Genomic DNA, 26,119 nt, shown 5'->3' with positions numbered 1-26,119 from the left:
AAAACTGGAGATTGTTTTGAGAATTACATTCAAATTCTTGTATGTAAAAAGAGTAATAAGCTGGTAATCTTAGATGTAGATTAAAAAAAAAAACGTGCAACAAGAACACTTAAAACCGCAGGTAAAGCCCTATTATATTTGTAACAAAAACTCTCTAAACATCTGCTGATCAAAGGTATAGTTTTATATATTAAATCATCCAGGCCTGATTACTGCCAGACCTGTTAAATCAAGAAATCACTTAAATAGAAGCTATCTGACAAAGTGAAGCACGCTAAAATATTTGAAAAAGCTACACATCATGAACAGATGAGAAACAAAGTAATTGACGTGTATCAGTCTGGAAAAGGTTAGAAAGCCATTTCTAATGCCACGTACACACGAGCGGACTTTTTGACCGGACTGGTCCGACGGACTATCCGACGGACTTTCGACAGACTTCCAACTGACTTTCTGAATGAACGGACTTGCCTACACACGATCACAACAAAGTCCGACGGATTCGTACATGATGACGTACGACTGGACTAAAATAAGGAATTGATAGCCAGTAGCCAATAGCTGCCCTAGCGTTGGTTTTCGTCCGTCGGACTAGCATACAGACGAGCGGACTTTTCGACCGGACTCGAGTCCGTCGGAAAGATTTGAAACATGTTCCAAATCTAAAGTCCGTCAGATTTTCGACCGAAAAAGTCCGCTGCAGGTCTGATGAAGCCCACACACGGCGAATTGTCCACCAGACTCAGTCTGGTGTACACGGCATAAGGCTTTGGGACTCCAGCGAACCATGGTGAGAGCCATTATCCACAAATGGAGAAAACTTGGAACAGTGGTGAACCTTTCCAGGAGTGGCCAGCCTACCAAATTTAATCCAAGAATACAACGATTCATCCAAGAGGTCATAAAAGAACCCAGAAGAACATCTAAAGAAATGCAGGCCTCACTTGCCTCAGTTAAGGTCAGTGTTCATGAATCAACAATAAGAAAGGGACAGGGCAAAAATGGCATCCATGGGAGAGTTCCAAGGTGAAAGCCCCTGCTGACCAAAAAGAACACAAAGGCTTCTCTCACACTTGCCGAAAAACATCTTGATTATTACCAAAACTTTTGGGCAAATATTCTGTGGACTGATAAGACAAAAGGTAAACTTTTTGGAAGGTGTGCGACCTATTACATCAAAGAACATCATAGCAACAGTCAAACATGGTGGTGGCAGTGTGATGGTCTGGGGCTGCTTTGCCACTTCAGGACCTGGATCACTTGCCATAATTGTTGGAACCGTGAATTTGGCGCTCTACCAGAAAATCCTGAAGGAGAATGTCCAGCCATCAGTTCATGACCTCAAGCTCAAGCACACTTGGGTTATGCAGTAGGACAATGATCTGAAAGTCCACCTCTGAATAGCTCAAAAAAAAACAAAATGAAGGTTTTGGAAGGGCCTAGTCAAAGTCCAGACTTAAATACGATTGAGATGCTGTGGCATGACCTTAAACAGGCCAGTCATGCTCGAAAACCTTCCAATGTGGCTGATTTAAATGAATTCTGCAAAGAAGAGTGGGCCAAAATTCCTCCACAGCGACTCATTGCCTGTTATCGCAAACGCTTGATTGCAGTTGTTGCTGCCAAGGGTGGAACAACCAGTTATTAGGTTTTGTTGGCAATTACTTTTTCACAGGCAGGTTTGGACAGCTTTTTTCCCTTAATAAATGAAATCATAATTTAAAAACTGTATTCTGTATTTACTTAGGTTATCTTTGTGTAATATTAAACTTTGTTTGATGAGATGAATCATTTAAGTGTGACAAATGTGCAAAAAAACAAAAACAAATCAGAAAGGGAGCAAATACTTTTTCACAGCACTGTATACGGTGGGGCAAAAAAGTATTTAGTCGGCCACCAATTGTGCAAGTTCTCCCACTTAAAAAGATGAGGCCTGTAATTGTCATCATAGGTATACCTCAACTATCAGAGACAAAATGTGGAAACAAATCCAGACAATCACATTGTCTGATTTTTGAAAGAATTTATTTGCAAATTATGGTGGAAAATAAGTATTTGGTCATCTACAAACAAGCAAGGTTTCTGGCTCTCACAGATCTGTATCTTCCTCTTTAAGAGGCTCCTCTGTCCTCCACTCATTACCTGTATTAATGGCACCTGTTTGAACTTGTTATCAGTATAAAAGACACCTGTCCACAACCTCACAGTCACGCTCCAAACTCCACTATGGTGAAGACCAAAGAGCTGTCAAAGGACACCAGAAACAAAATTGTAGACCTGCACCAGGCTGGGAAGACTGAATCTGCAATAGGCAAGCAGCTTGGTGTGACAAAATCAACTGTGGGTGCAATAATTTGAAAATGGAAGACATACAAGACCACTGATAATCTCCCTCGATCTGGGGCTCCACGCAAGATCTCACCCCGTGGGGTCAAAATGATCACAAGAACGGTGAGCAAAAATCCCAGAACCACACGGGGGACATAGTGAATGACCTGCAGAAAGCTAGGACCAATGTAACATAGGCTACCATCAGTAACACACTACGCCAGCAGGGACTCAGATCCTGCAGTGCCAGATGTGTCCCCCTGCTTAAGCCAGTACATGTCCGGGCCCGTCTGAGGTTTGCTAGAGATCATTTGGATGATCCATAAGAGGATTGGGAGAATGTCATATGGTCAGATGAAACCAAAGTAGAACTGTTTGGTAGAAACACAACTCGTGTTTGCAGGAGAGAGAATGCTGAGTTGCAACCAAAGAACACCATACCTACTGTGAAGCCTGGGGGTGGCAACATCATGCTTTGGAGCTGTTTCTCTGCAAAGGGAACAGGGCGACTGATCCGTGTACATAAAAGAATGAATGGGGACATATATCGTGAGATTTTTAGTGCAAACCTCCTCCCATCAGCAAGGGCATTGAAGATGAAACGTGGCTGGGTCTTTCAGCATGACAATGATCCCAAACACACCGCCCGGGCAACAAAGGAGTGGCTTCGTAAGAAGCATTTCAAGGTCCTGGAGTGGCCTAGCCAGTCTCCAGATCTCAACCCCATAGAAAACCTTTGGAGGGAGTTGAAAGTTCATGTTGCCCAGCGACAGCCCCAAAACATCACTGCTCTAGAGATCTGCATGGAGGAATGGGCCAACATACCAGCAACAGTGTGTGACAACCTTGTGAAGACTTACAGAAAACGTTTGACCTCTGTCATTGCCAACAAAGGATATATAACAAAGTATTGAGATGAACTTTTGATATTGACCAAATACTTATTTTCCACCATAATTTGCAAATAAATTCTTTCAAAAATCAGACAATGTGATTGTCTGGATTTGTTTCCACATTTTGTCTCTCATAGTTGAGGTATACCTATGATGACAATTACAGGCCTCTCTCATCTTTTTAAGTGGGAGAACTTGCACAATTGGTGGCTGACTAAATACTTTTTTGCCCCACTGTATACTTACTAGTCCATGGAGTCCAGCATTGTTTTGTGTTTTGCAACGTTCTCCCTGCACTGCAGCAGCTGATCAGTGTATTCCGGTGAGGCTGGCAGAACTAATTATCGCCGGTTATAACCTGATCGTTTGGGAAAACTCAGACTGCCTGGTTGTGTACCAGTTGATCTATAGATTGACTTGTGTGTAACCAGCTAGCCCATATATGGATGAAAATTCGGCCAGTCTCTGCTGAACCAGCTGAATTTTGATCTATGTATGGCTGTCTTAAATCATACCTCCGAATATGTCACGTACAGTATCTCCCAAAAAAACCTAGTGACATCAGAAGTCTCTCAATGTTGGTGACACACACAGGCACACAGCATACTCCAGTTACATTTCTTCATCCAATTTCCCCTATATACAGTAATCAATCAAATAGAATTTAAGCCTAAGCCCTTGTTCACATTGGCGCAACTTGACATGTCAAATCGCAAAGTTGGTCAGAGTTGAGGGAAAGATGGATGGTGCTAAATACAGGGATATTCTTGAGCAAAACCTGTATGTGTGTGATTTGAGGCTAAGACGGAGGTTCACCTTCCAGTTGGACAATGACCCCAAACACACTGCTAAAGCAACACTTGAGTGGTTTAAGTGGAGAAACATGTAATTGTGTTGGAATGGCCTAGTCAAAGCCCAGACCTCAATTCAATAGAAAATCTGTGGTCAGACTTAAAGATTGCTGTTCACAAGTGCAAACCATCCAACTTGAAGGAGCTGGAGCAGTTTTGCAAGGAGGAAGAGACCATCCAAAGCGACCTGGAGCTGTGATAGCCGCAAAAGGTGGCTCTACAAAGTATTGACTTTAGGGGGGTGAATAGTTACGCACATTGACTTTTTCTGTTATTTTGTCCTTATTTGTTATTTGCTTCACAATAAAAAAAAAACATCTTCAAAGTTGTGGGCATGTTCTGTAAATGAAATGATGCAAATCCTCAAACAATCCATGTTAATTCCAGGTTGTGAGGCAACAAAACACGAAAAATGCCAAGGGGGTTGAATACTTTTGCAAGGCACTGTAAGCAATCAAATGGAATTTAAGCCTAAGCCCCTGTTCACATCTGCGCAATTTGACATGTCAAATCGCAGCCTATTGCAAGCAACGGCGCTGTTCCAATCGTTGGCGCCGCATCGATTTCCAAAAGTAGCTCCTGCACTACTTTTGGTGACTTGGGGGGCCATTTCAATAGACATCTGTGCATGAACCCGCACAAATGTCTTTCAAATCACCCTCTGAACTCGCACTGGAATGCGGGTTTGAAAGGGTCAGTTCACACCAGAACACAATGCAGGAAAGGCACGTTCAGTGTGTGCTTCTCGCACTGAACTCGCTCTGCCTTTGCAATTTGCTGCGGGTGCCAATACATTGTTAAAGGCACTCCAAACACAGATCGCAAACGATCGTTAGATCAACTTTGTATAAAACCAAATCCATCAGGAGATTTTACCATTCCTTACTCCATCCAGAACTGAAAGACAACACTCTGGTTTTAGATATCACTTTGGTTCTAGTTATTCCAACTATTTAACTTTAAGTAAGGCCTCACGCACACTGGACGTTTTTGGACATTTTTACAGCTGCTGTTTTTTGGCTTCAGACGTTTTTTTCTACAGTGCCTTGTAAAAGTTTTCACCCCCCTTGGCTTTTTACCTATTTGTTACATTTCAGCCTTTAGTTCAATGTTTTTTTTAATCTGAATTATATGTGGTGGATCAGAACACAATAGTCTAAGTTGGTGAAGTAAAATTAGAAAAATATATACATAAAACTATTTTTCAGAAATAAAAAACTGATAATTGGCATCGTGTGCGTATGTATTCACCCCATTTGTTATGAACCCCATAAAAAGCTCTGGTGCAACCAATTACCTTCAGAAGTCACATAATTAGTGAGATGATGCCCCCCCCTGCCCCAAAGCACCCATCCCCCCCCATGTTGAGGGCATGCGGCCTGGTATGGTACGGGGGAGGCGTTCGCTCGTCCCCTCCCTTTCCTGGCCTGCCGGGCTGCATGCTCGGATAGGGGTTTGGATTTTGGAGGGGGATCCCCACGCCATTTAAAAAAACACGATTTCTTTTTAGCCGACAATTTTTTTTTTTACAATCAGTGGGGAAACCGACTGACAGCTGATGACTCATCAGTTGTTAAGGATGCGGCAGCCAGCTATATACAGTGTAAAAAAAAAAAAAAAAAAAAAAACAAAAAAAGCAAAATCATGTTAAAAATGCAGTACTTGTGTTTTGGATGCAGGTTCATTGAAGTCTATTACATGCAAATGCTGCATTTTGAGGGAAAAAAGTCCCTGACCCTTTTCAAAAACGCAGAGGCACAAAAATGCGGGTTTTCGTTAACTCAGATATTTCCGAATGAACGAATTTGTCGAAATTCGTTAAAAAAACTAATTTGGAACTAAACGAAATGCACATATCTAATGTAAACCCCATTCATGAAATCTGACCTGGGCACATATATCTGTAGTGTTTACTTATCACTCTCCAAAGCCCTAAGTCCCGTCTCTTTCTGCTGCTTCGTTCCTCCGTTATCAGCATGATAACTTCTGACAAGTTCTCTGACACACGAGATAAAACCAGCCTGAAAATTTGTGTTGGGGAAGGAACTTAAAGAGGAAGTAAACTCTCCCACTCTAATGCGTCTTTTCATTTAGTCCATTATAATAAGTAATTATCAAACTATAGCCACTGTAATCCAGCCCAAATCGCATATTACTTACTGTTTAAAGAAACTTTAAAAAAACTTGTTTCCAGGGGTAAGGCAGCGCCATCTTAAGTATTCTTTTCTGAGTCCACAGTAGAGTGTATTTCCGCCCTTACATTGAGCACTTCCTGTACTGTTAACCAAGCCTCCTTCTCAATCCAACGTTTCTATGGCAACCCTGCTTCCCTGCTCATAGCTGACTTGTTTTATTTCATAGTAACTTGTGCTGATTATCTAGTGATTGCCTATGTCAGTCTTATCAGCTTCAGCTGATAAGACTGCAGTAATGCTGTCCTATGCCCAGGACATGGTCGCATGGGGAGTAGTAGGAAGCTCTGAGTGATTATGCAGTCTCGTGGGATTTCAGTGTTGTGTCGTAGGAAGTCCTGATAATAGACAGACAAGCACACAGAGTGTGCCGTAAATCATGGGAGATATGGGCATGCTCAGTGATGTCATTCCAAAGAACAAAAAGGATTACAACAATACTAAGCAAGTAAGGAAATATCTACAAGCAGTGTCCATTAGGGTTTTTTATGCTGATTTACATGGGACAAAGTTGTGGGGGAGAGTTTACAACCACTTTAAAGATAGAAAAGCAGAGAGCTTGTCTATTCACAGCACAGCTTGGCATGTTTCTTTGTTCCTCTGCCTATGTGGAGGGGAGGGTGTGTGCCTTTCCTCCAATCAGCTGTCACACAGTGTATGCCTAGACTCCCCACCCACTGCTGAAACAGGAAGAAAGATTTGTAACACGATGTGCACCTTCTAAAGACTATATAAAGCGAAAGACAGCAGGTATACATGTAAAACTTATGTAGGGAGATTTGTTTTATCTCTGTGTATCTTCTGAGGCTGTTCACTTCACTGGTTATGTGTGAGAGTTTACATCCACTTTATCAACCAGCATTTAAAAAAAAAAAAAAAAATCATGTGACCTCCAAAAATGCACCAAAAAAAACACCCTCGGTTTTCGGAGTGTCTCCATTGACTTAAAATAGACGGTAAATTTTTGGTGTGCTTTTGAAAAGCACACCAAAGATGCAGCATGCAGGCCATGAACCAACTCCTATCCGCGCTATAGCTGAAAGACGGCTGCAGCGGGAACCTAATTTGCCGAGAGGGCATCCATGGACGTCCTCCCGTGCTTGAGTGGCAAGGCTGCAGATGGGCACTGATCAGGCTGCAATGATGGGCAAGGCTGCAATGATGGCACTGATCAGGCTGCAATGATGGGCAATGGCGAGGCTGCAGATGGGCACTGATAAGGCTGCATTGATGGGCACTGACCATTTTTTTGCTTCAAAGTAGTTTATTTTAAAAAAAAGTTTTTTTCCTGAAACTTCCCTCTTAAAATGAAGGTGCGTGTTCTACGCCTGTGCGTGTTATACGCCAATAAATACGGGTGTGGGTGCCAATACATTGTTAATGGCAGCCCCAAGTGCAGAGCACGAAAGCAGTGCGTTTGCAGGCACCAAATCACCAGCTACTGCAGTTCCATGGGGTTTGATGCAGCACATTTTTCAAAAGTAGCGCATGCACTACTTTTTCTGAGTTCTGGTGCAGCAGAATGGGCTGCAAAATCGCACTGCAGGGGAACTCACAGGAACCACGTTCCTGTGCGATTCTGGTGTGAAGCGGTCCTAAGTGTATTCAAGGTAAGTTCACACCACTTGTGGTGCTAGAAACGATAGAGCAAGGGTTATATGCTTGTTTTTTGCCTAGGGGGGGCAGGAAGAAGGACTTTTACTTACCTTATCCCCCTCTCCTGCAGCCTCCTCCTTCCATGTGAACTATCCCTTGTAGCCTCTCCTCCGCAGCTGTGACATCATCACATCCAATACAGGACCAGCAGCCTGCCTATAGCCTGGAGCATCAGAGAAAAGTGAAGAGCAGAAGGAGAATGAGGGGTAAGGGGAGTAAAAATGTCCTTTTTCCTGGAATCCTGGGCATTCAACCCTTGCAGTGTGGTGGGTCTTTCTTCAGTTCCCCAGAGTTCCACTTTAACATTACTGCAACAATCATTAACAGTATTCTTTTTAAATCTGCAACTTTAAGTGAAATAATCCCTGATGATCCTGCCATGAAGATCATTGTTCAGACACTTCCTGTTATAAGGTGACAACTCTCTGTCCCTGTCTCTCAGCTGTGTTTATGCATTGTCACCCTGTCACACGGGCTTCAAATGGAGGCTACAAGCTGTACTTTCAATGACAAGTGTAGCACCCTGGTGTTTAGGCAGGGTTGCTAACAAATTTAGTCTGCCAGGTAGTAAGTGTCCTGGCTAATTGTCAGAAGATCCACAAATTTGTTCCTAAATCTGGGTTTGCTGCACTTCTCTCTTCTGTCACTGGTTGGCACTGTTGCCGGTAACATTTGATTGACAAGGGCATAGCGAAGCCAGACTATGAGTTGATGGGTTGTATCAGCCAATTGGCAGGGGTCTTTAGCCCCTTGGGCTGCTGGGAGAGCCTATTTATTTGGGTGGAGTCAGGTGATCGCTGTTTTGTGCCACCTGGAAGGCTGTCTGGGTGGATGTGTGTCAAAATGCTCCAGTTTGCTAGGCCAGATGCCTGAGGCCTATCCGGGGAGTACCTGGCTGCTAGGCTGCCTGAGGTCTATACCGGGAGTACCTGGCTGCTAGGCTGCCTGAGACCTATGCCAGGAGTACCTGGCTGCCAGGCTGCCTGAGGCCAATCCCGGGAGCACCTGGCTGCCAGGCTGCCTGAGGCCAATCCCGGGAGTACCTGGCTGCTAGGCTGCCTGAGGCCTATCCCGGGAGTACCTGGCTGTTAGGCTGCCTGAGACCTATCCCAGGAGTACCTGGCTGCCAGGCTGCCTGAGGCCAATCCCGGGAGCACCTGGCTACCAGGCTGCCTGAGGCCAATCCCGGGAGTACCTGGCTGCTAGGCTGCCTGAGGCCTATCCTGGGAGTACCTGGCTGCTAGGCTGCCTGAGGCCTATCCCAGGAGTACCTGGCTGCTAGCCTGCCTGAAGCCTATCCCGGAAGTACCTGGCTGCTAGGCTGTCTGAGGCCTATACCGGGAGTACCTGGCTGCTAGGCTGCCTGAGGCCTATCCCGGGAGTACCTGGCTGCTAGGCTGCCTGAGACCTATCCCAGGAGTACCTGGCTGCCAGGCTGCCTGAGGCCAATCCCGGGAGTACCTGGCTGCCAGGCTGCCTGAGGCCTATCCCCGGAGTACCTGGCTGCTAGGCTGCCTGAGGCCTATCCCAGAAGTACCTGGCTGCCAGGCTGCCTGAGGCCAATCCCGGGAGTACCTGGCTGCCAGGCTAACTGAGGCCTATCCCGAAAGTACCTGGCTGCTAGGCTGCCTGAGGCCTATCCCAGGAGTATCTGGCTGCTAGGCTGCCTGAGGCCTATCCCGGGAGTACCTGGCTGCTAGGCGGCCTGAGACCTATCCAGGAGTAAGAGAAAAAGCGTGGGGTTAGGACTTCAGGCCTGGAGTCCAACCAAGTTGCAGAGGTTCAGCCAGATGGGGAACCAAGTTGTTGCTATCGGGAACGATCATTCCAGTTGCCAGCGGCAACCACGGATCAAGGCTAGAGGTAAAAGGGAAGTAATCACCACCAAGGGACCATTTCTGCTGTTATCAGAGGCCAGTTTATGGAAGTCTGAAAGAAGTACCAGAGCAGCCTTTTTCACTAACCGGGGATGTTGAAGAAGTGGCAAAGCTTCAGCAAGTGCCAAGCCAGGGACTCGGCGGGTTAGTGGGGGTGACGCTTGAGGAGTATACAGCGAGTTAGCTGTGGAAGAGCTCAGAGGATCCAGTGACGACTGGGATTTGCAAGTCTAGTGAAAGACTGGGAGCTCAGTGAGTGGGACACTGTGAGATGTAAGAGAAGACCTATACCGTATCCTGCCCGAAGGCCCTCAACCTGTATAGCTGTCTGCCTGCTTTGTCTCGGAGTTTGCCAATTACCATTACATCTGCCTAAGGGTGCCCTGGCCTTAACCCTCTCTCCTCCAGTTTTTGTTAAGAGACAATAAATCTATTTTGTTTACATCCAAAAAGTGACTGGTGCCCATCATTCTATCTCGCATTACACCCATTATACCTAGTAACCCACTCTACAAGGAAGGATGTCAACTCTCCCTGGTTCTGGAGGTCACCATTAGGCCTTTGGAGGTCAGGGTCAGCGCTACATATGCATCACACCGACATGGTTACTAGACATGTGCCGTTCGTTTCCTTTCCGAATTAACATTTCGACAAATTTTTTGTTTATCTGAAATTTGGATTTATCCGAATTTCCGAATTACAAGTGGCTACAAAGTGGCTGCAGAAGATTAGCACTGAGATGCAACAAGAGAAGAAAAAATGGTAAAGACAGTATTTAAGTAATAATGGAAATTGTTTTTGATGCACGGTGCTTTAGTAAGCTAAATGTCATTCAGCAAAGGTTTCCAAGAGTTCATGTCCAGGCTAAGTAGCATGGCAAGCATGTATAAACTAGACTGAAAGATTGCAAATCCTTTGTAGCTGGAGGTACACATTAAATATATTTATCCTACTGCTTTAACCACTTAAGGACCGGAAGGTTTTACCCCCTTAATGACCAGGCCATTTTTTTGCGATACGGCACTGCGTCGCTTTACCTGACAATTGCGCGGTCGTGCGACGCTGTACCCAAACAAAATTGATGTCCTTTTTTTCCCCAACAAATAGAGATTTCTTTTGATGGTATTTGATCACCTCTGCAGTTTTTATTTTTTGCACTATAAACAAAAAAAGACAATTTTGAAAAAAATACAATATTTTTAACTTTTTGCTATAATAAATATCCCCCCCAAAAAAATAAAAACATTTCTTCATCAGTTTAGGCCGATATGTATTCTTCTACAAATTTTTGGTAAAAAAAATTGCAAGAAGCGTATATTGATTGGTTTGCGCAAAAGTTATAGCGTCTACAAAATAGAAAATAGATTTATGCCGTTTTTTTTTTTTTACTAGTAATAGCGGTGATCAACAATTTTTAATGGGACTGCGACATTGCGGCGGACAGATCGGACACTTTTGACAGTTTTTTGGGACCAGTGACATTTATACAGCGATCAGTGCTATATGCTAATATCCACTGATCACTGTATAAATGTCACTGGCAGAGAAGAGGTTAACACTAGGGGGCGATCAAGGGGTTAAGTGTTCCCCAGGGAGTTGTTTCTAACTGTGGGGGGGGGGGGGGGGGGAGTGGACTGACTGGGAGTACAGAGAGATCGCTGTTCCTGATCACTAGGAACAGCAGATCTCCCTCTACTCCCCTGTCAGAACAGGGATCTGTTTGTTTACATTGCAAGATCCCCGTTCTGGCTCTCTGAGGAGCGATCGCAGGGTCACCGGCAAACATCACGACCGATGGCCCCTGCGCTTTGGCTCCCCCACTGTGCAGCGGGCACATGGGCGCCCACAGTAACTCGTGCACAAAACGACGTACGGGTACGTCGTTTTGTGCAATAGGGCCGCCCTACCGCAGTATATATGCGGTGGGAAACTGCTCACTGACTTATGTTCCTGCAGAACGCCAGCCAAAAATCACAAGAAATGAAAATGAATAGCCCATTAAAGGATACAAAAACACTAGCTTCTGCTGCAACATATAACTTAAATCCAGGGATTTCCCTGCAGTACCTTTTTTTTGCCACTAGATGTCTTCAATGTGATGGCCAGCATCATTAAACCCACTTCTTCTCAGCCCAGGTCATCCTGGACCCACCCCCAGATTTTGACTGGACAGCGAAAGTAGAAGCAGTACAGTGTCACTCTGCTTTCTCCTATCAGCATGCTTCTTCTCAGCACATGAACTGGTTGGCAGGGACTGCAAGAGGCTATAAGCAGATACCCCCTGCCAGTAAGTGAGGATTAATAAAAAGAACGGGAGGGGGTTGTGTAGAGATCCGCTTTAACCTGGAGTATCCCGGCCCCCACCCCAAGGTCTAAAGTGAGCCCATGAGCCATAAATCCTGATGCAAGCAGTGGGTGGGTTCTGGAGTGAAATTTTGCAAATATCAAAATGTCTTGATAGGTGGGTGCCTGTCTGGAGGAGTGGGCATTCCCAGGCATGTATTTTCATGTAGACCACCATTGGTAGTGCCTACATGTGGTGCTGAGTCTTCATGACTGAAACAACTGCAATCCAATGAATGAAAGGGGTGGGCCAGGCAGGGGTGTATGTACGGAAAAGAGCTCCAATGGCAAGCACTGATATTACACCCCTGTCCACACATCTGACACAGTAAATATTGGGCTAAAAGACTCTGACATCTGCACTGGATGAAGATATCACTCTCTCCCTGGTACTGCAGGGATTGTCCCACCTTCACATTAGAGGTCCCCTTTCAGGTCAGGAACCCCTTTCATATCGGAGTGCCCCCTTCATATCACATCAGCGTCCCCCTTCATATCACATTACCCTCTCCACATCACAGTCCCCCACTTATAATAGCGCCCCCCCCATTTCACATTCCTCTCTTCACATCTCTGTCCCCTCTGATATCACAGTCTCCTCTTTACATCAGAGTCCCCCCTTCACATCAAAGCCCCCCTTTACATCAGCATTCTTCTTTCATATAACGTTCCCCCTTCACATCACAGTTCCCCCTTTACATCTCAGTCCCCCCTTCACATATCAGTCCACCCTTTACATCTCAGTCCCCCCTTCACATCTCAGTCCCCCCTTCACATTACAGTCCTTTGTTTATATTGGAGTCTTCCCTTTACATCAGTGTCCCCTGTCCTCACTTCACATCACAGCCCCCTTTTACTTAGTAACCTCACCCTTCACATCAGTTTGCCCAGCCCCCTCCCATTCAAACCACATCTCCCCTTTACATTACAGTCCCCCTTCACATCACAGTCCCCTCTTTACATTACAGCTCTCCCCCTTCACATCATAATCCCCCTTTACATCACAGCCCCCCTTTACATCACAGCCCCCCTTCACATCACAGCTCCCCTTTTTGTTGCGTTACAGTCCCCCTTCACATCACAGCCCCCCTTTACATCACAGCCCTCCTCTTCACATCATAGCCCCACTTTACATAACAGTCCCCCTTCACATCACAGTACCCCATTTACATCACAGCCCCCTTTACATTATAGCCCTCCACCTGCACATCACAGCCCCCCCTTTACATCAGCGTCCCCCTTCATATCACATTTGCCCCTTCGCTTCTCAATCCCCCCTTCACATTACAGTCTCCTGTTTATATCAGAGTCCCTCCTTCACATGACCATTCCCCCATTTCCATCTCAGTCTCTTCTTTACATTGGTGTCCCCAGTCCTTCCTTCACATCACGGCCCTATTTTACATTGTAATCTCCCCTTCACATCAGTTTTCCCAGTCACCTTCATATCACAGCCCCCCACCCTCTCCCCGCATTTACATCACAGTCCCCCCTTTACATCAGGGTCCCCCCTCACATCACAGTCCCCCCTTTACATCAGGGTCCCCCCTCACATCACAGTCCCCCCTTTACATTATCGCCTCCCCTTCACATCAGTTTTCTTAGCCCCCTTTACATCACAGCCCCATTCACATCACAGTCCCCTCTTTAAATCAGAGCCCCCCCCTTTACATTACAGTCCCTCCTTTACATAAGAGCCCCCCCCCCCCCTTTACATCACAGTCCCCTCTTTACATCACAGTCCATCCTTTACAATACAGTACCCCTTTACATCACAGTCCATCCTTTACAATACAGTACCCCTTTAAATCACAGTCCATCCTTTACAATACAGTACCCCTTTACATCACAGTCAATCCTTAAAAATACAGTACCCCTTTACATCACAGTCCCCTCTTTACATCACAGTCCAGCCTTTACAATACAGTACCCCTTTACATCACAGTCCATCCTTAAAAATACAGTACCCCTTTACATCACAGTCCCCTCTTTACATCACAGTCCATCCTTTACAATACAGTACCCCTTTACATCACAGTCCCCTCTTTACATCACAGTCCCCTCTTTACATCACAGTCCCCCCTTTACATTATAGCCTTTCTCCCTTCATATCAGTTTTCACAGCCCCCCCCTTTCACGTCACAGCCCCCCTTCACATCAATGCTCCCCCTTCACATCAAATCCTCTTCTTCACACTGCCGCCTTACACAACTTCCCGGCAGCATGGTGGAGAGGTGGAGCAAGAACTGGATGGAGGCTGGGAGCTGCCCAGCTGTGCATATTGACAGATGCATGATTGGTTGCTAGGATAGGGGGTATCCTAGCAGTCACCCAGGCCCCTGAATGGCATGGCTGCAGTGTCTCTCTTCAAGTGGCACCCAGGGCATGTGCCTTAGCTGCCACAACCTGGAGATACCACTTGGCCCAGGGACAATCAAGCTGATAAGGAAAGGGGTAGATGATGCTGGAAGTCCTCCAGCCAGGAAATGCAGCTAGCTCTATCTGACTTCTAATGCACATTGTGAAAAGCTCACAGTGTGCAGTGAAATCAGAGTAAGTAATTTCAGTACAGAAGAGTTGTCTATATTTAAACCCAAGTTAGGCTCTGACTGAATCTAATTAAAGTGTATGCATAGCCAAAACTTGTATTATTTGTTTGGAGTATGGAAGTAATAGAATACGTGTGAGATTTGTATTGCTTTTGGAACTGTAAGTGGGAGAACCTGGATACAAATAATATATGGGATTTGGAAAATATTAGAAAAACAACCCTTGTAAGGAAATCTACAAAGAATCAATACCTATACTGAACCCATAATAATCAATAATAGAAATGAAGAAAGAAATCGTTCCCACAGTATTATATCATTTATATTAATATATTGGATTTCCCTTTAGATGCTGATGATCTATAACAGGGTGTATAGTCTCTCTAATGAAGCAGATCTAGATACACCGAGAGACAAGAGGGTCACCTCAGATAAAGCCACCAAGAATATGAAAAGAGCGCCATTTGGATTGTTGAGATTCCAAACAAAATATTTATCTCATATAATAAGAGCCTAAAGGGTCTATTTATACAAAAAAAAAATCCCTATCACCACATTTACAGCTGCTGCAAATATTCCCCATAATGTGTCTAATATGTGAATTTCCTATGCTCGTCAGCTCCATCTAGTGGCCATATTGTGGTCTTCTCCTGAAACACTTCAATCAGGAAATTACTGCATTATGGCCACTAGATGGAGCTGTCAAACATAGATACAATGATTAAAAAAAAAAAAATTGAAATATGAATAAGTACAAATTTATGACATTTAATATAACAATATTAGGTGTGGTGACTAGGTCTGTTTAACCGCTTCAGCCCCGGAAGGATTTACCCCCTTCTTGACCAGAGCACTTTTTTAGATTCGGCTCTGCGTCGCTTTAACTGACAATTGTGCGGTCGTGCGCCATTGCACCCAAACAAAACTGAGGTCCTTTTTTTCCCACAAATAGAGCTTTCTTTTGGTGGTATTTGATCGTCTCTGCGGTTTTTATTTTTTGCACTATAAACAAAAAAATAGCAACAATTTTGAAAAAAAGCACACATTATTTTTTCCTTTTTGCTATAATAAATATCTCCCAAAAATATATAAAAACATTTTTTTCCTCAGTTTAGGCCGATATGTATTCTTCTACATATTTTTGGTAAAAAAAAATCGCAATAAGCGTATATTGATTGGTTTGCGCAAAAGTTATAGCGTCTACAAAATAGGGGACAGTTTTACAGTTTTATGGCATTTTTATTATTTTTTTTATTAGTAATGGGGGCGATCTGCGATTTTTATCGGGACTGCGACATTATGGCGGACACATCAGACACTTTGACACTATTTTGGGACCATTGGTATTTATACAGCGATCAGTGCTATAAAAATGCATTGATTACTGTGTAAATTACACTGACAGGGAAGGGGTTCAACACTAGGGGGCGATCAAGGGGTTAAGTGTGTCCTAGGGAGTGATTCTAACTGTGGGGGGGGTGGGCTACTATAAACATGACAGCGATCACCGCTCCCGGTGACAGGCAGAACGGGGAACAAAGGCATCTCCCCGTTCTTCCACTCCGTGACACGATTGCGGGCACCCGGCGGACATCGAGTCCGCGGGACCCGCGGTCACGCAGCTCACGGTGCGCACACAACAATGCTTTTAAAAGGGGACGTACCTGTATGCCTTTTTGCCCACCCATGCCATTCTGGCAGTCGGGAAGGGGTTAAGTATTGCAAAATCATTTCTCAACAGAAACAAGGTGTGATATTATGTACTGTAAATATTCCATAAAATGGTCACATATGTTACAATCTCCCTTAGAGTCAGTCCACCCAAACCTGATATTCACTGTTTGGAGGATGCTGGAGAGATAAACCATCTGAAAGTCACTTCTGTCGTTCAGAGACACCATCTTCGGGCTGAGTTCCTGGGTCTGTACACCTGCAGTGCCCTTTATGAGGGGTTTCCACCATCCCTGTGCTGAATTCCTGTGTCTGTATGCCTGTTGTGCCCATTATGAAGGATAACCATCATACCTGTGCTGAGTTCCCAGGTCTGCAAGCCTGCTGTGCCCATTATGAGGGCTTCCCACCATCCCTGCACTGAGTTGCCAGGTCTATACACCCCCTGGGCCCACTATGAGAGGTTCCCACCATCCCTGCACCGAGTTGCCAGGTCTATACACACCCCTTGGCTCACTATGAGGGGTTCCCACCATCCCTGCACTGATTTCCCAGGTCCATACATCCCCTGGGCCGATTATGAGGAGTTTCCACCATCCCTGCACTGAGTTCCAAGGTCTATACACCGCCCTTGGCTCACTATGAGGGGTTCCCACCATCCCTGCACTGAGTTGCCAGGTCTATAACTCCCTGGGCCCACTATGAGAGGTTCCCACCATCCCTGCACTGAGTTCCAAGGTCTATACACACCCCTTGGCTCACTATGAGGGGTTCCCACCATCCCTGCACTGATTTCCCAGGTCCATACATCCCCTGGGCCCATTATGAGGAGTTTCCACCATCCCTGCACTGAGTTCCAAGGTCTATACACCGCCCTTGGCTCACTATGAGGGGTTCCCACCATCCCTGCACTGAGTTGCCAGGTCTATAACTCCCTGGGCCCACTATGAGAGGTTCCCACCATCCCTGCACTGAGTTCCAAGGTCTATACACACCCCTTGGCTCACTATGAGGGGTTCCCACCATCCCTGCACTGATTTCCCAGGTCCATACATCCCCTGGGCCCATTATGAGGAGTTTCCACCATCCCTGCACTGAGTTCCAAGGTCTATACACCGCCCTTGGCTCACTATGAGGGGTTCCCACCATCCCTGCACTGATTTCCCAGGTCCATACATCCCCTGGGCCCATTATGAGGAGTTTCCACCATCCCTGCACTGAGTTCCAAGGTCTATACACCCCCCTGGGCTCACTATGAGGGGTTAATTTTGTTTATTGAAAAATCTTACAACCAACAACTTATATATACAATAAAACCATAATAAATAAATAAAACATATTTACAAAATAATTGAATATGATAATACAAAACAAGAACATAATAAATGGTACAAACCAAATTGCACACAACATAATCCCTACGGGAGAGACAGACTAAGGAACATCACCGTCACCATGCATGGAGCCTTTTATCAAAAATATACTTGATCTTGAAAATCTAGGGGAGTGAATCAAGAATACAAAGAAAAGCCGCACACCCCGAGATCACCAGGCAGCAGCTACAGAGTCCTGATATTCCTCCACGCCCTTATCCAGGCCTCCTGCTGCCACCTGCCTTTCTCAAGACCCCGAATCTTCCCAACCTCACACAGAATGTCCTGCACCACTACTTCGACAGGGAGGATTTTACTCCGTAAGGATACCTGACACCGTGCACTCCATGTGAAATAACGGACTACTAGACTAACTAAAAACTGTGTTTCCAAATCATAATCCCGACGAGTCTGGAATGCCCCATACACCCACTCTGCATAACTCATATGGGGGAGGAAGGGTATACTCAAAGCCCTCCCAACCCTCTTGTACACCTCTATATTAAAAGGGCATTGAAGTAGAAAGTGATCCATAGACTCCACCACTCCTCCACACTCCACTCTCGGGCAGCCCTGATCACTCATGGAAAGAAACTTCAAGTTGCCCTTCACAAATAGTTTTCCATGAAAGGCAAGCCAAGCCTGATCCCTAAACTTCATTGGGATTCTCTCCAAATTAATCAATCACAAACCCACCCCCAAAACTAGGCTTGGGCAATCCCTCAAGGCCAGTGGCTCGCAAAAAGCAGAGCTCATGATCCGCTTCTCAAGAAGTTTCCTTGGAAGAGATCTGACTATGAGGGGTTCTCACCATCTCTGCACTTGGTTCCCAGGTCTATACACTCCATGGGCCCATTATGAGTAGTTCTCACCATCCTTGCATTCAGTGGCGGCTGGTGCTCAATAATTTGCAAAACCAACGCCAACGTCCTCCTTACCTTACCTCCGATCTCCCCTCCTCCTCCCTCCCCTGTCCGAGCTCGGGATTGCTGGATGCTGGATGGCTAAGCCGCTGTGGGTGAGCCATCCCTGGAGTCACAGTGGCGGCTGGTGGGTCGGTTCGTCCGGCCTCCCCTGCTTCACCTCCAGCCATGCGTCTCCTCCCTGATCCTCCTCCTTGGCCATGAAGATCGCTTCTCCTTTCGGCCAATCAGGAAATGGGTGTCACGACCCACTTCCTGATTGGCTGGGAGGAGAATCAGTGTGACAATAGCGAATGTTCATTCGCTATTGTCACACAACTGGGTGGGCTCACTGCGCTCCGAGCCCACCCTTTTTTAAAGTCAATTAGAGCTTCTGGCTCTAATCACGTGCTTCAAAAAAAAATTAAAAATGGACGGGCCGCCACTGCCTGCATTGAGCTCCTGGGTCTACAGACCTACAGTAGCCAGCCATGGACATATGGGGGCATATCCAAATTTTCAGGTGCACCACCAGCCCCTTCTCAATGAAGACACTACCTTACCTTCCACTCACATTAATGGGCTGCATTCACGCAATGCGTAGCATGCTGAGGCCTTTACTATTGAAGGAGCTTCAATCAAGGTGGGTGATTATTGGATTTTACTCTGTTTAATATTCCTTTTCCAGTCTGTTTATTTTTCATCCAATTTTTTCCCGCTTGACCGTTAATCATTTCTATTTCAATGTTCTATGACCTGGAGTTCAATTTCCCTCTATAAATTCAGAGATAAACAGAACTCAATGATTTCTCCGACATTGAAGAATCCAATAAATGTGCTCAGTCCTCTCCAACAGACGGTCCAGATCTTCACACGGGGCACCAATCTCCATAATCAATGCTGTAGCCTTACAGCTCCAGGGTCCTGTGCTCAACTTCCACCACAAAGTGTGTATATCCATCTCCTGAACTCATGTCTTCTGCTTCAATCGCCACTAATAATTTCACTATGGTGGGACATTAGATTGTAAGCTCCTCTGGTGCAGAAACTGATGAGACTGGCTCAGTGTTCTCTGTACAGAGTACGTCAGTGCTATAGAAATGTATAATAATATAGTGTGTGACTGCAGGGGTATATAGCGCCTTGAAAAAGTATTCTAACAAGTTTTCTTCTAAGATTGCCCTGTATTTGGCTCCATCCATCTTCCCATCAACTCTGACCAGCTTCTCTGTCCCTGCTGTAGAAAAGCATCCTCACAACATGATGCTGCCACCACCATGTTTCACAGTGGGGATGGTGTGTTCAGGGTGATGTGCAGTGTTATGCCGTGTACATAAACGATCAGACTTTAGTGTGATCGTGTGTAGGCAAGTCAGTTTCAGCGGAACTCCGTTGAAAAGACCATCAGAGCCTACTCTGACGGAAAGTCCGCTCGTGTGTACGCGGCATTAGTTTTCCGCCACAAAGCGTTTTGCTTTTAGGTCAAAAAATTCAATTTTGGTCTCATATGACCAGAGCACCTTCTTCCACATGTTTGCTGTGTCCCCCACAAGGCTTCTCGCAAACTGCAAATGGGACTTCATGTCTTTCTTTTACCAATGACTTTCTTCTTGCTACTCTTCCATAAAGGCCAGATTTGTGGAGTGCACGACTACTAGTTGTCCTGTGGACAGATTCTCCCACCTGAGCTGTGGATCTCTGCAGCTCCTCCAGAGTCACCATGGGCCTCTTGGCTGCTCTTCTGATTAATGCTCTCCTTGCCTGGCCTGTCAGTTTACGTTTTTGGTTGTAACATGAGAAAATGTGGAAAATTTCAAGGGGTATGAATACTTTTCAAGGCACTGTATTACAGTGTAAACTCCTCAGTATTCTCTGTACAGCAATGTGGTACATGTCAGAGTTATAATAATGTATAACAATAGTATTTGTGACTGTGGTGGAGATATTAAAGTGTAAGCTCCTCTGGTGCAGAGGCTGATGTGATTAGCTTATTGATCTCTGTACAGAACCATGGAATATATCAGAGCTATATAAATATATAAGAATAGTGTGTGACTGTGGGGGTACATTAGAGTGTAAGCTCCTTTGATGCAGACGATGATGTGACTGGCGCACGTTTTCTGTACAGCACTGCAGTATATGTCAGAGCTATATAACTGCATACTAACAATAGCGTATGCATCACGGTCATAAGGGCATTAGAGTATAAGCTCTTCTGGTGCAGAGACTGATATGAATTGTTGTGTTCCCTGTACAACACTGCAGTATGTGTCAGAGCTATATAATTGTATAGCAATAATAGAGTGTGACTCTGGTGGGACATTAGAGTGTGAGCTCCTCTGGTACAGAGACTGCAGTGATTGGCTCACTGTTCTCTGTACAGCACTACGGAACATGTCAGAGCTATAAAACGGCATACTAACAACAGTGTGTATGTGACTGTTATAAAGACTTTAGAGTGTAAGCTCCTGTGGTGCAGAGACTGGTGTGAATTGCTCAGTGTTCCCTGTACAGCACAGTGGTAAATGTAAGAGCTACTGTATATAATCGTTATATAATCTGACAATAGTGTGTGACTGTTATAAGGACATTATAGTGTAAGCTCCTCTGATACACCAACTGATGGAAGTATTTAAATATACTGTACTGCACTATGGAATATGTCAGAACTTTATAGGTTTAAAACAACAGTGCCTATATGACTATAATGAGGATATTAGAGTGTAAGCTCCTCGGGTGCACAGACTGATGTGACTGGCTCATTGCCCCCTGTACAGTGACACAGACTAGGTCATTATATATAATTGAACTGGATGGATCTGTGCCTTTTCTCAAGCTTACAAACCATGTAACTATATCAGCACTGTAGTCATGTACAGTAATTATAATAACAGAGGATGTCATGTCATCCCCTCCGGGGCAGAAACAGATCTACCTAGATTAATGTACTCTGTACAGCACCGCAGAATATGTCAGCACCATATAAATGTAAACTAAGAATAGTGTGTGACTGTGGTGGGACATTAGAGCGTTAGCTCTTCTGGTGCAGAGGCTGATGTGACTGGTTCAGTGTTCTCTGTACAGCATCGCGGAATATATCAGAGCTCTAAAAGTATATAATAATAAGTGTGTGTGGCTGCGTTTGGGGCATTAGAGTGTTAGCTCTTCTGGTGCAGAGGCTAATGTGACTGGCTCAGTGTTCTCTATACAGCACTACAGAATAAGTCAATGCTATATAAATGTATAATAATAATAGCAATAGAATGTAAGCTCCTCTGGTACAGACAGTGACGTGACTGGCTCAGCGTTCCCTGTACATCACCACTGAATATGTCAGAGCCATATACTATAACTGTATAATAATAATAAAGATAGTGTGACTGTAGTTGGACATTATAGTGTATGTTCCTGGGGCACCACCGTATACTGTACGTCAGAGCTAGAGCTATGTAAATGAAATAATATGTGCATGTGACCATGGAGGGGCATTAAATTGCAAGCTCTTCAGACAAAAGGATCACACAGCTCTGCAGAACATGTCAGAACTATGTAAATGAAATATAATATTGTCAGTGTATGTGACCATGGAGGGGCATTAGATTGCAAGCTCTTCAGACAAAGTGATCACACAGCTCTGCAGAATAAGGCAGCACTATGATAATAATAATAAGAAGAAGAAGAAGAAGAAGAAGAAGAAGAAGAAAAAAAACTAGATGGACGAGTATTAAATTGCAAGCTCTTCAGGCAAAAGGATGGTACAGCTCTGCAGAACATGTCAGAGCTATGTAAATTAAATAATATCATCAGTGCATGTGACCATGGAGGGGCATTAGATTGCAAGCTCTTCAGACAAAGTGATCACACAGCTCTGCAGAAAAAGGCGGCACTATGATAATAATAATAATAATAAAAAATAGATGTAAGAGTATTAAATTGCAAGCTCTTCAGACAAAGGGATCACACAGCTCTGCAGAGTATGTCAAAGCTATGTAAATTAAAAAATATTGTCAGTGTATGTGACCATGGAGGGGCATTAGATTGCAAGCTCTTCAGACAAAGTGATCACACAGCTCTGCAGATTAAGGCAGCACTATGATAATAATAATAATAATAAAAACTAGATGGACAGGTATTAAATTGCAAGCTCTTCAGACAAAAGGATGGTACAGCTCTGCAGAACACGTCAGAGCTATGTAAATGAAATAATATTATCAGTCCATGTGACCATGGAGGGGCATTAGATTGCAAGCTCTTCAGACAAAGTGATCACAGCTCTACAGAATAAGGCAGCACTATGGTGATGATGATAAAAATAATAATAATAATAATAAATGGATTGGTATTAAATTGCAAGCTCTTCAGACAAATGTATCACACAGCTCTACAGAACTATCAGTGTACGTGACCATGGAGGGGCTTTAGATTGCAAACTCTTCTGCCAAAGTGATCACATGGCTTTGCAGAACTCGGAGCAATGTAAATGAAACAATATTGTCAGTGCATGTGACCATTGAGGGGCATTAGATAGCAAGCTCTTCAGACTAGGTGATCACACAGCTCTGCAGAATAAGGCAGCACTATGATAATAATAATAATAATAATAAAAACATTGATGGACGGGTATTAAATTGCAAGCTCTTCAGACAAAGAGATCACACAGCTCTGCAAAACATGTCAGAGCTATGTAAATGAAATAATATTGTCAGTGTATGTGACCATGGAGGGGTATTAGATTGCAAGCTTTTCAGACAAAGTGATCACACAACTCTGTAGAATAAGGCAGCACTATGATAATAATAATAAACAGCAATGTATAAGAAGGGGATGTAGGTCCCGTCCTGCTCAGCAAGGGTTAAAGGCTACCCTGCCACCTTTCCCCTCCTCCGGTTCTGCGGAGAACTTTTGCTCCCCCCCCACCATTGATGTATATACACACACATATATATATATATAAATAGATGATATCTAGGGAGGGATGGTGCACCCTTCAGACAGGATCCATACAGCACAAGCCATGCAGAAGAAGCGTTCTACCTCTGAACGTGACTTTGGCGATGCGGTCCCCCTTCCCGCGCAGGTCGTTGACGGTCTTCAGGTGTACTATTAAAGCCATAGCGATGGATGGGAGGACGGCTCATCCAGGCAGTGCGATAATCCTGTCTCCGGAGCTCGGCTCCTCTCTCCCTCTCTCACACACTGACAGAGGAGGGGGATTCTACTCTGTATAGTCTCATTCTCCTCCCACCATAGTCACAACCACTAAACTCTGTCCCCTCTTCCTTCCTTCTGCCCAAACCAGACCATTCAATTATTCACAATTTCTGTTCACTCTGTATCCAGCCTTCGTCTTCCCTCCGCAGAACACGCCGTAACTGGAGATCTCTGCGCCGCGTCTCAAATACGTCCCAGATACGCCAATGGAATCCAAGACCCTATAGTCTTACACTGTATTTTGTTATTATTTATTACAGGTATTTATATAGTGCTGACAATTGATAAAGAACAATTCATGTCCGAAACATGTAAGCCGTTCTCCCTTGCTTGTACATGTAGTGCTCCTCGTGTTCTTCATGGTTTTATGAAAAAAAGGCATTTGGATCTCAGTTTGGTGTGCAGCCATCTGGGCTTTCATTTCATTACCCTATAGTCTTGTACTGAATTTTTTTATTATTTATTACATGTATTTATATAGCGCTGACAATTGATAAAGAACAATTACATGTACGAAACATGTAAGCCGTTCCTACCTTGCACATGTAGTGCTCCTCATGTTCTTATGAATAAAGGCATTTGGATCTCAGTTTGTTGTGCAGCCATCCAGACTTTCCTCTCATTACCCTATACTCTTGCACTGTATTTTTTTTATTATAGGTATTTTTATAGCGCAGACAATTAATGCAGAGCTTTACATTATTATTTAAGATACTTATATAGCGCCATCAATTTACACAGCACTTTACATATACATTCACTACCCTCAAGGAGCTTACAATCTAAGGTCCCTAACTCACGTTCATATACTACGGCCAAATTAAACAGAAGCCAATTTTACCTACCAGCATGTCTTTGGAGTGTGGGAGGAAACCCATGCAGACATAGGGAGAACATGCAAACTCCGGACAGGTAGCGTCATGGTTGGGATTTGAACCAGCAATCCTGCTAGGCAAGAGAGCTACCCACTACACCATTGCACTGCCCACCGTAGGATCACATCAGTCCCTATTCTCAAGGAGCTTACAATCTAAAATTCTCAAGTCCTTGGGTCTTTACACGTGCTGTGCCCATTATGAGGGGTTCTCTGATTGCAGGGGGGCAGAATAGAATAGATAGTGGGGGGGGGGATCCTTCCATCCACACTCTGGAGGATTATGTTAGTGCCTGTTTAGACTTGTGGTTGGGTTGCATCAAAAATAAGCAGCGGAGCTTTGTTTTTAGCGCCTATTTTCTAGAACTCTGTACTTTTTCCCCTTGAAGAAGACCTCTACTACATACGGTCGAAACGCGTCAGAGTGGTTTCACTATCATTATATATGTATATCATGCCACATTTTAAATGTTTACTTTTCGACTGTACTATGATGTATGTGTGTTAGCCACTATCACAGAGCTCACGTTTTAACAGATATTTATGCCTCTGTATTTTACATTTTTGTAATAAACATATTTTTACTATTTACTTTGAATATTTTGCTGCAATACAAAACCCCATAGGGAAACCTTCTCCATTTTGTAGGGTTAAATCGTCATCTATTGTTATATCGCCTAGTCACTGCCTGTTAAACACCTCTGAAAAGCGATCCGAACACAGAGAATTTAGCTGTGCACCTAAACTTCGCCTTAGATTTCTGCTCAAAAGATATCTACACGTGTACGTCCAGCTTAAAAACACTAAACGATATCCTTATTCTCCAATAATCATCCGTACACATCCACTATTTTTCATGAGCTCATTTCTCATTGTGCTTTTCTGCCTCCTTGTAACATCCTGAGCTCCTGAACCTTTCCTTTCCCCCTTCACTTTGTTTGTTTGGAACAAGTAGGGCATGTTAGTTGTAGTTATGTACAATGCCCTATGTACACTACAAATCCACATGGTCCATTTCAGGAGCGAGCAAGAAAGGGAGGCTACATTCCTACATACAGTAGGGCCATGGAGAACGAGCGTAGCCACCTTCTAACAACTAACTAACAACTAACAACTAACTGTGATAAAGACCGCTCACTGATTCTCTCGCTCCTTGTGCAGGGTGACTGGTCTTGTCTCCACCCCCTCCTGTCGTTTTCTGCAGGCAGCCTGTGGGTCGAGCCTTCTGGGTCCCTCCCACAACTCTGCTCTCTGCATAGTAATGATGCAGGGCAATAATTTCTCCGCAGGATGTGGAAACCTTGCAAGAAGATCTGAACAAATGAATGGGTTGGGCAACTACATGGCAAATGAGGTTTAAAGGATCACTAAAGATACATTTTTTTTTTTTAAATAACAA

General features: G+C 44.5%; 1 protein-coding gene across 22 annotated transcripts in view; it reads right to left on the bottom strand.

Annotated features, from left to right (window-relative positions):
* Positions 1 to 23,913, bottom strand: part of OTOF (otoferlin) — a 500,270-nt gene extending 476,357 nt beyond the window's left edge. For 5 of the 22 annotated variants that reach the window (XR_012243739.1, XM_073625185.1, XM_073625199.1 and 2 more), the window contains exon 1: positions 23,670 to 23,888. Coding sequence is in view for 21 of the 22 variants with exons in the window: in XM_073625185.1 (XP_073481286.1) it covers positions 23,670 to 23,748 (79 nt within the window). In the remaining variant the exon portion in view is untranslated. Of the gene's footprint in view, positions 1 to 23,669 lie in introns of all 22 variants that reach the window. The other 17 variants (XM_073625182.1, XM_073625181.1, XM_073625187.1 and 14 more) reach the window with 9 other exon arrangements.
* Positions 23,914 to 26,119: the final 2,206 nt, after the last annotated feature.

Source organism: Aquarana catesbeiana, linkage group LG04, assembly GCF_042186555.1.
Source record: "Aquarana catesbeiana isolate 2022-GZ linkage group LG04, ASM4218655v1, whole genome shotgun sequence".
NCBI classification, from domain to species: Eukaryota; Metazoa; Chordata; class Amphibia; order Anura; family Ranidae; genus Aquarana; species Aquarana catesbeiana.
This window is presented reverse-complemented; position numbering and strand designations above follow the sequence as displayed.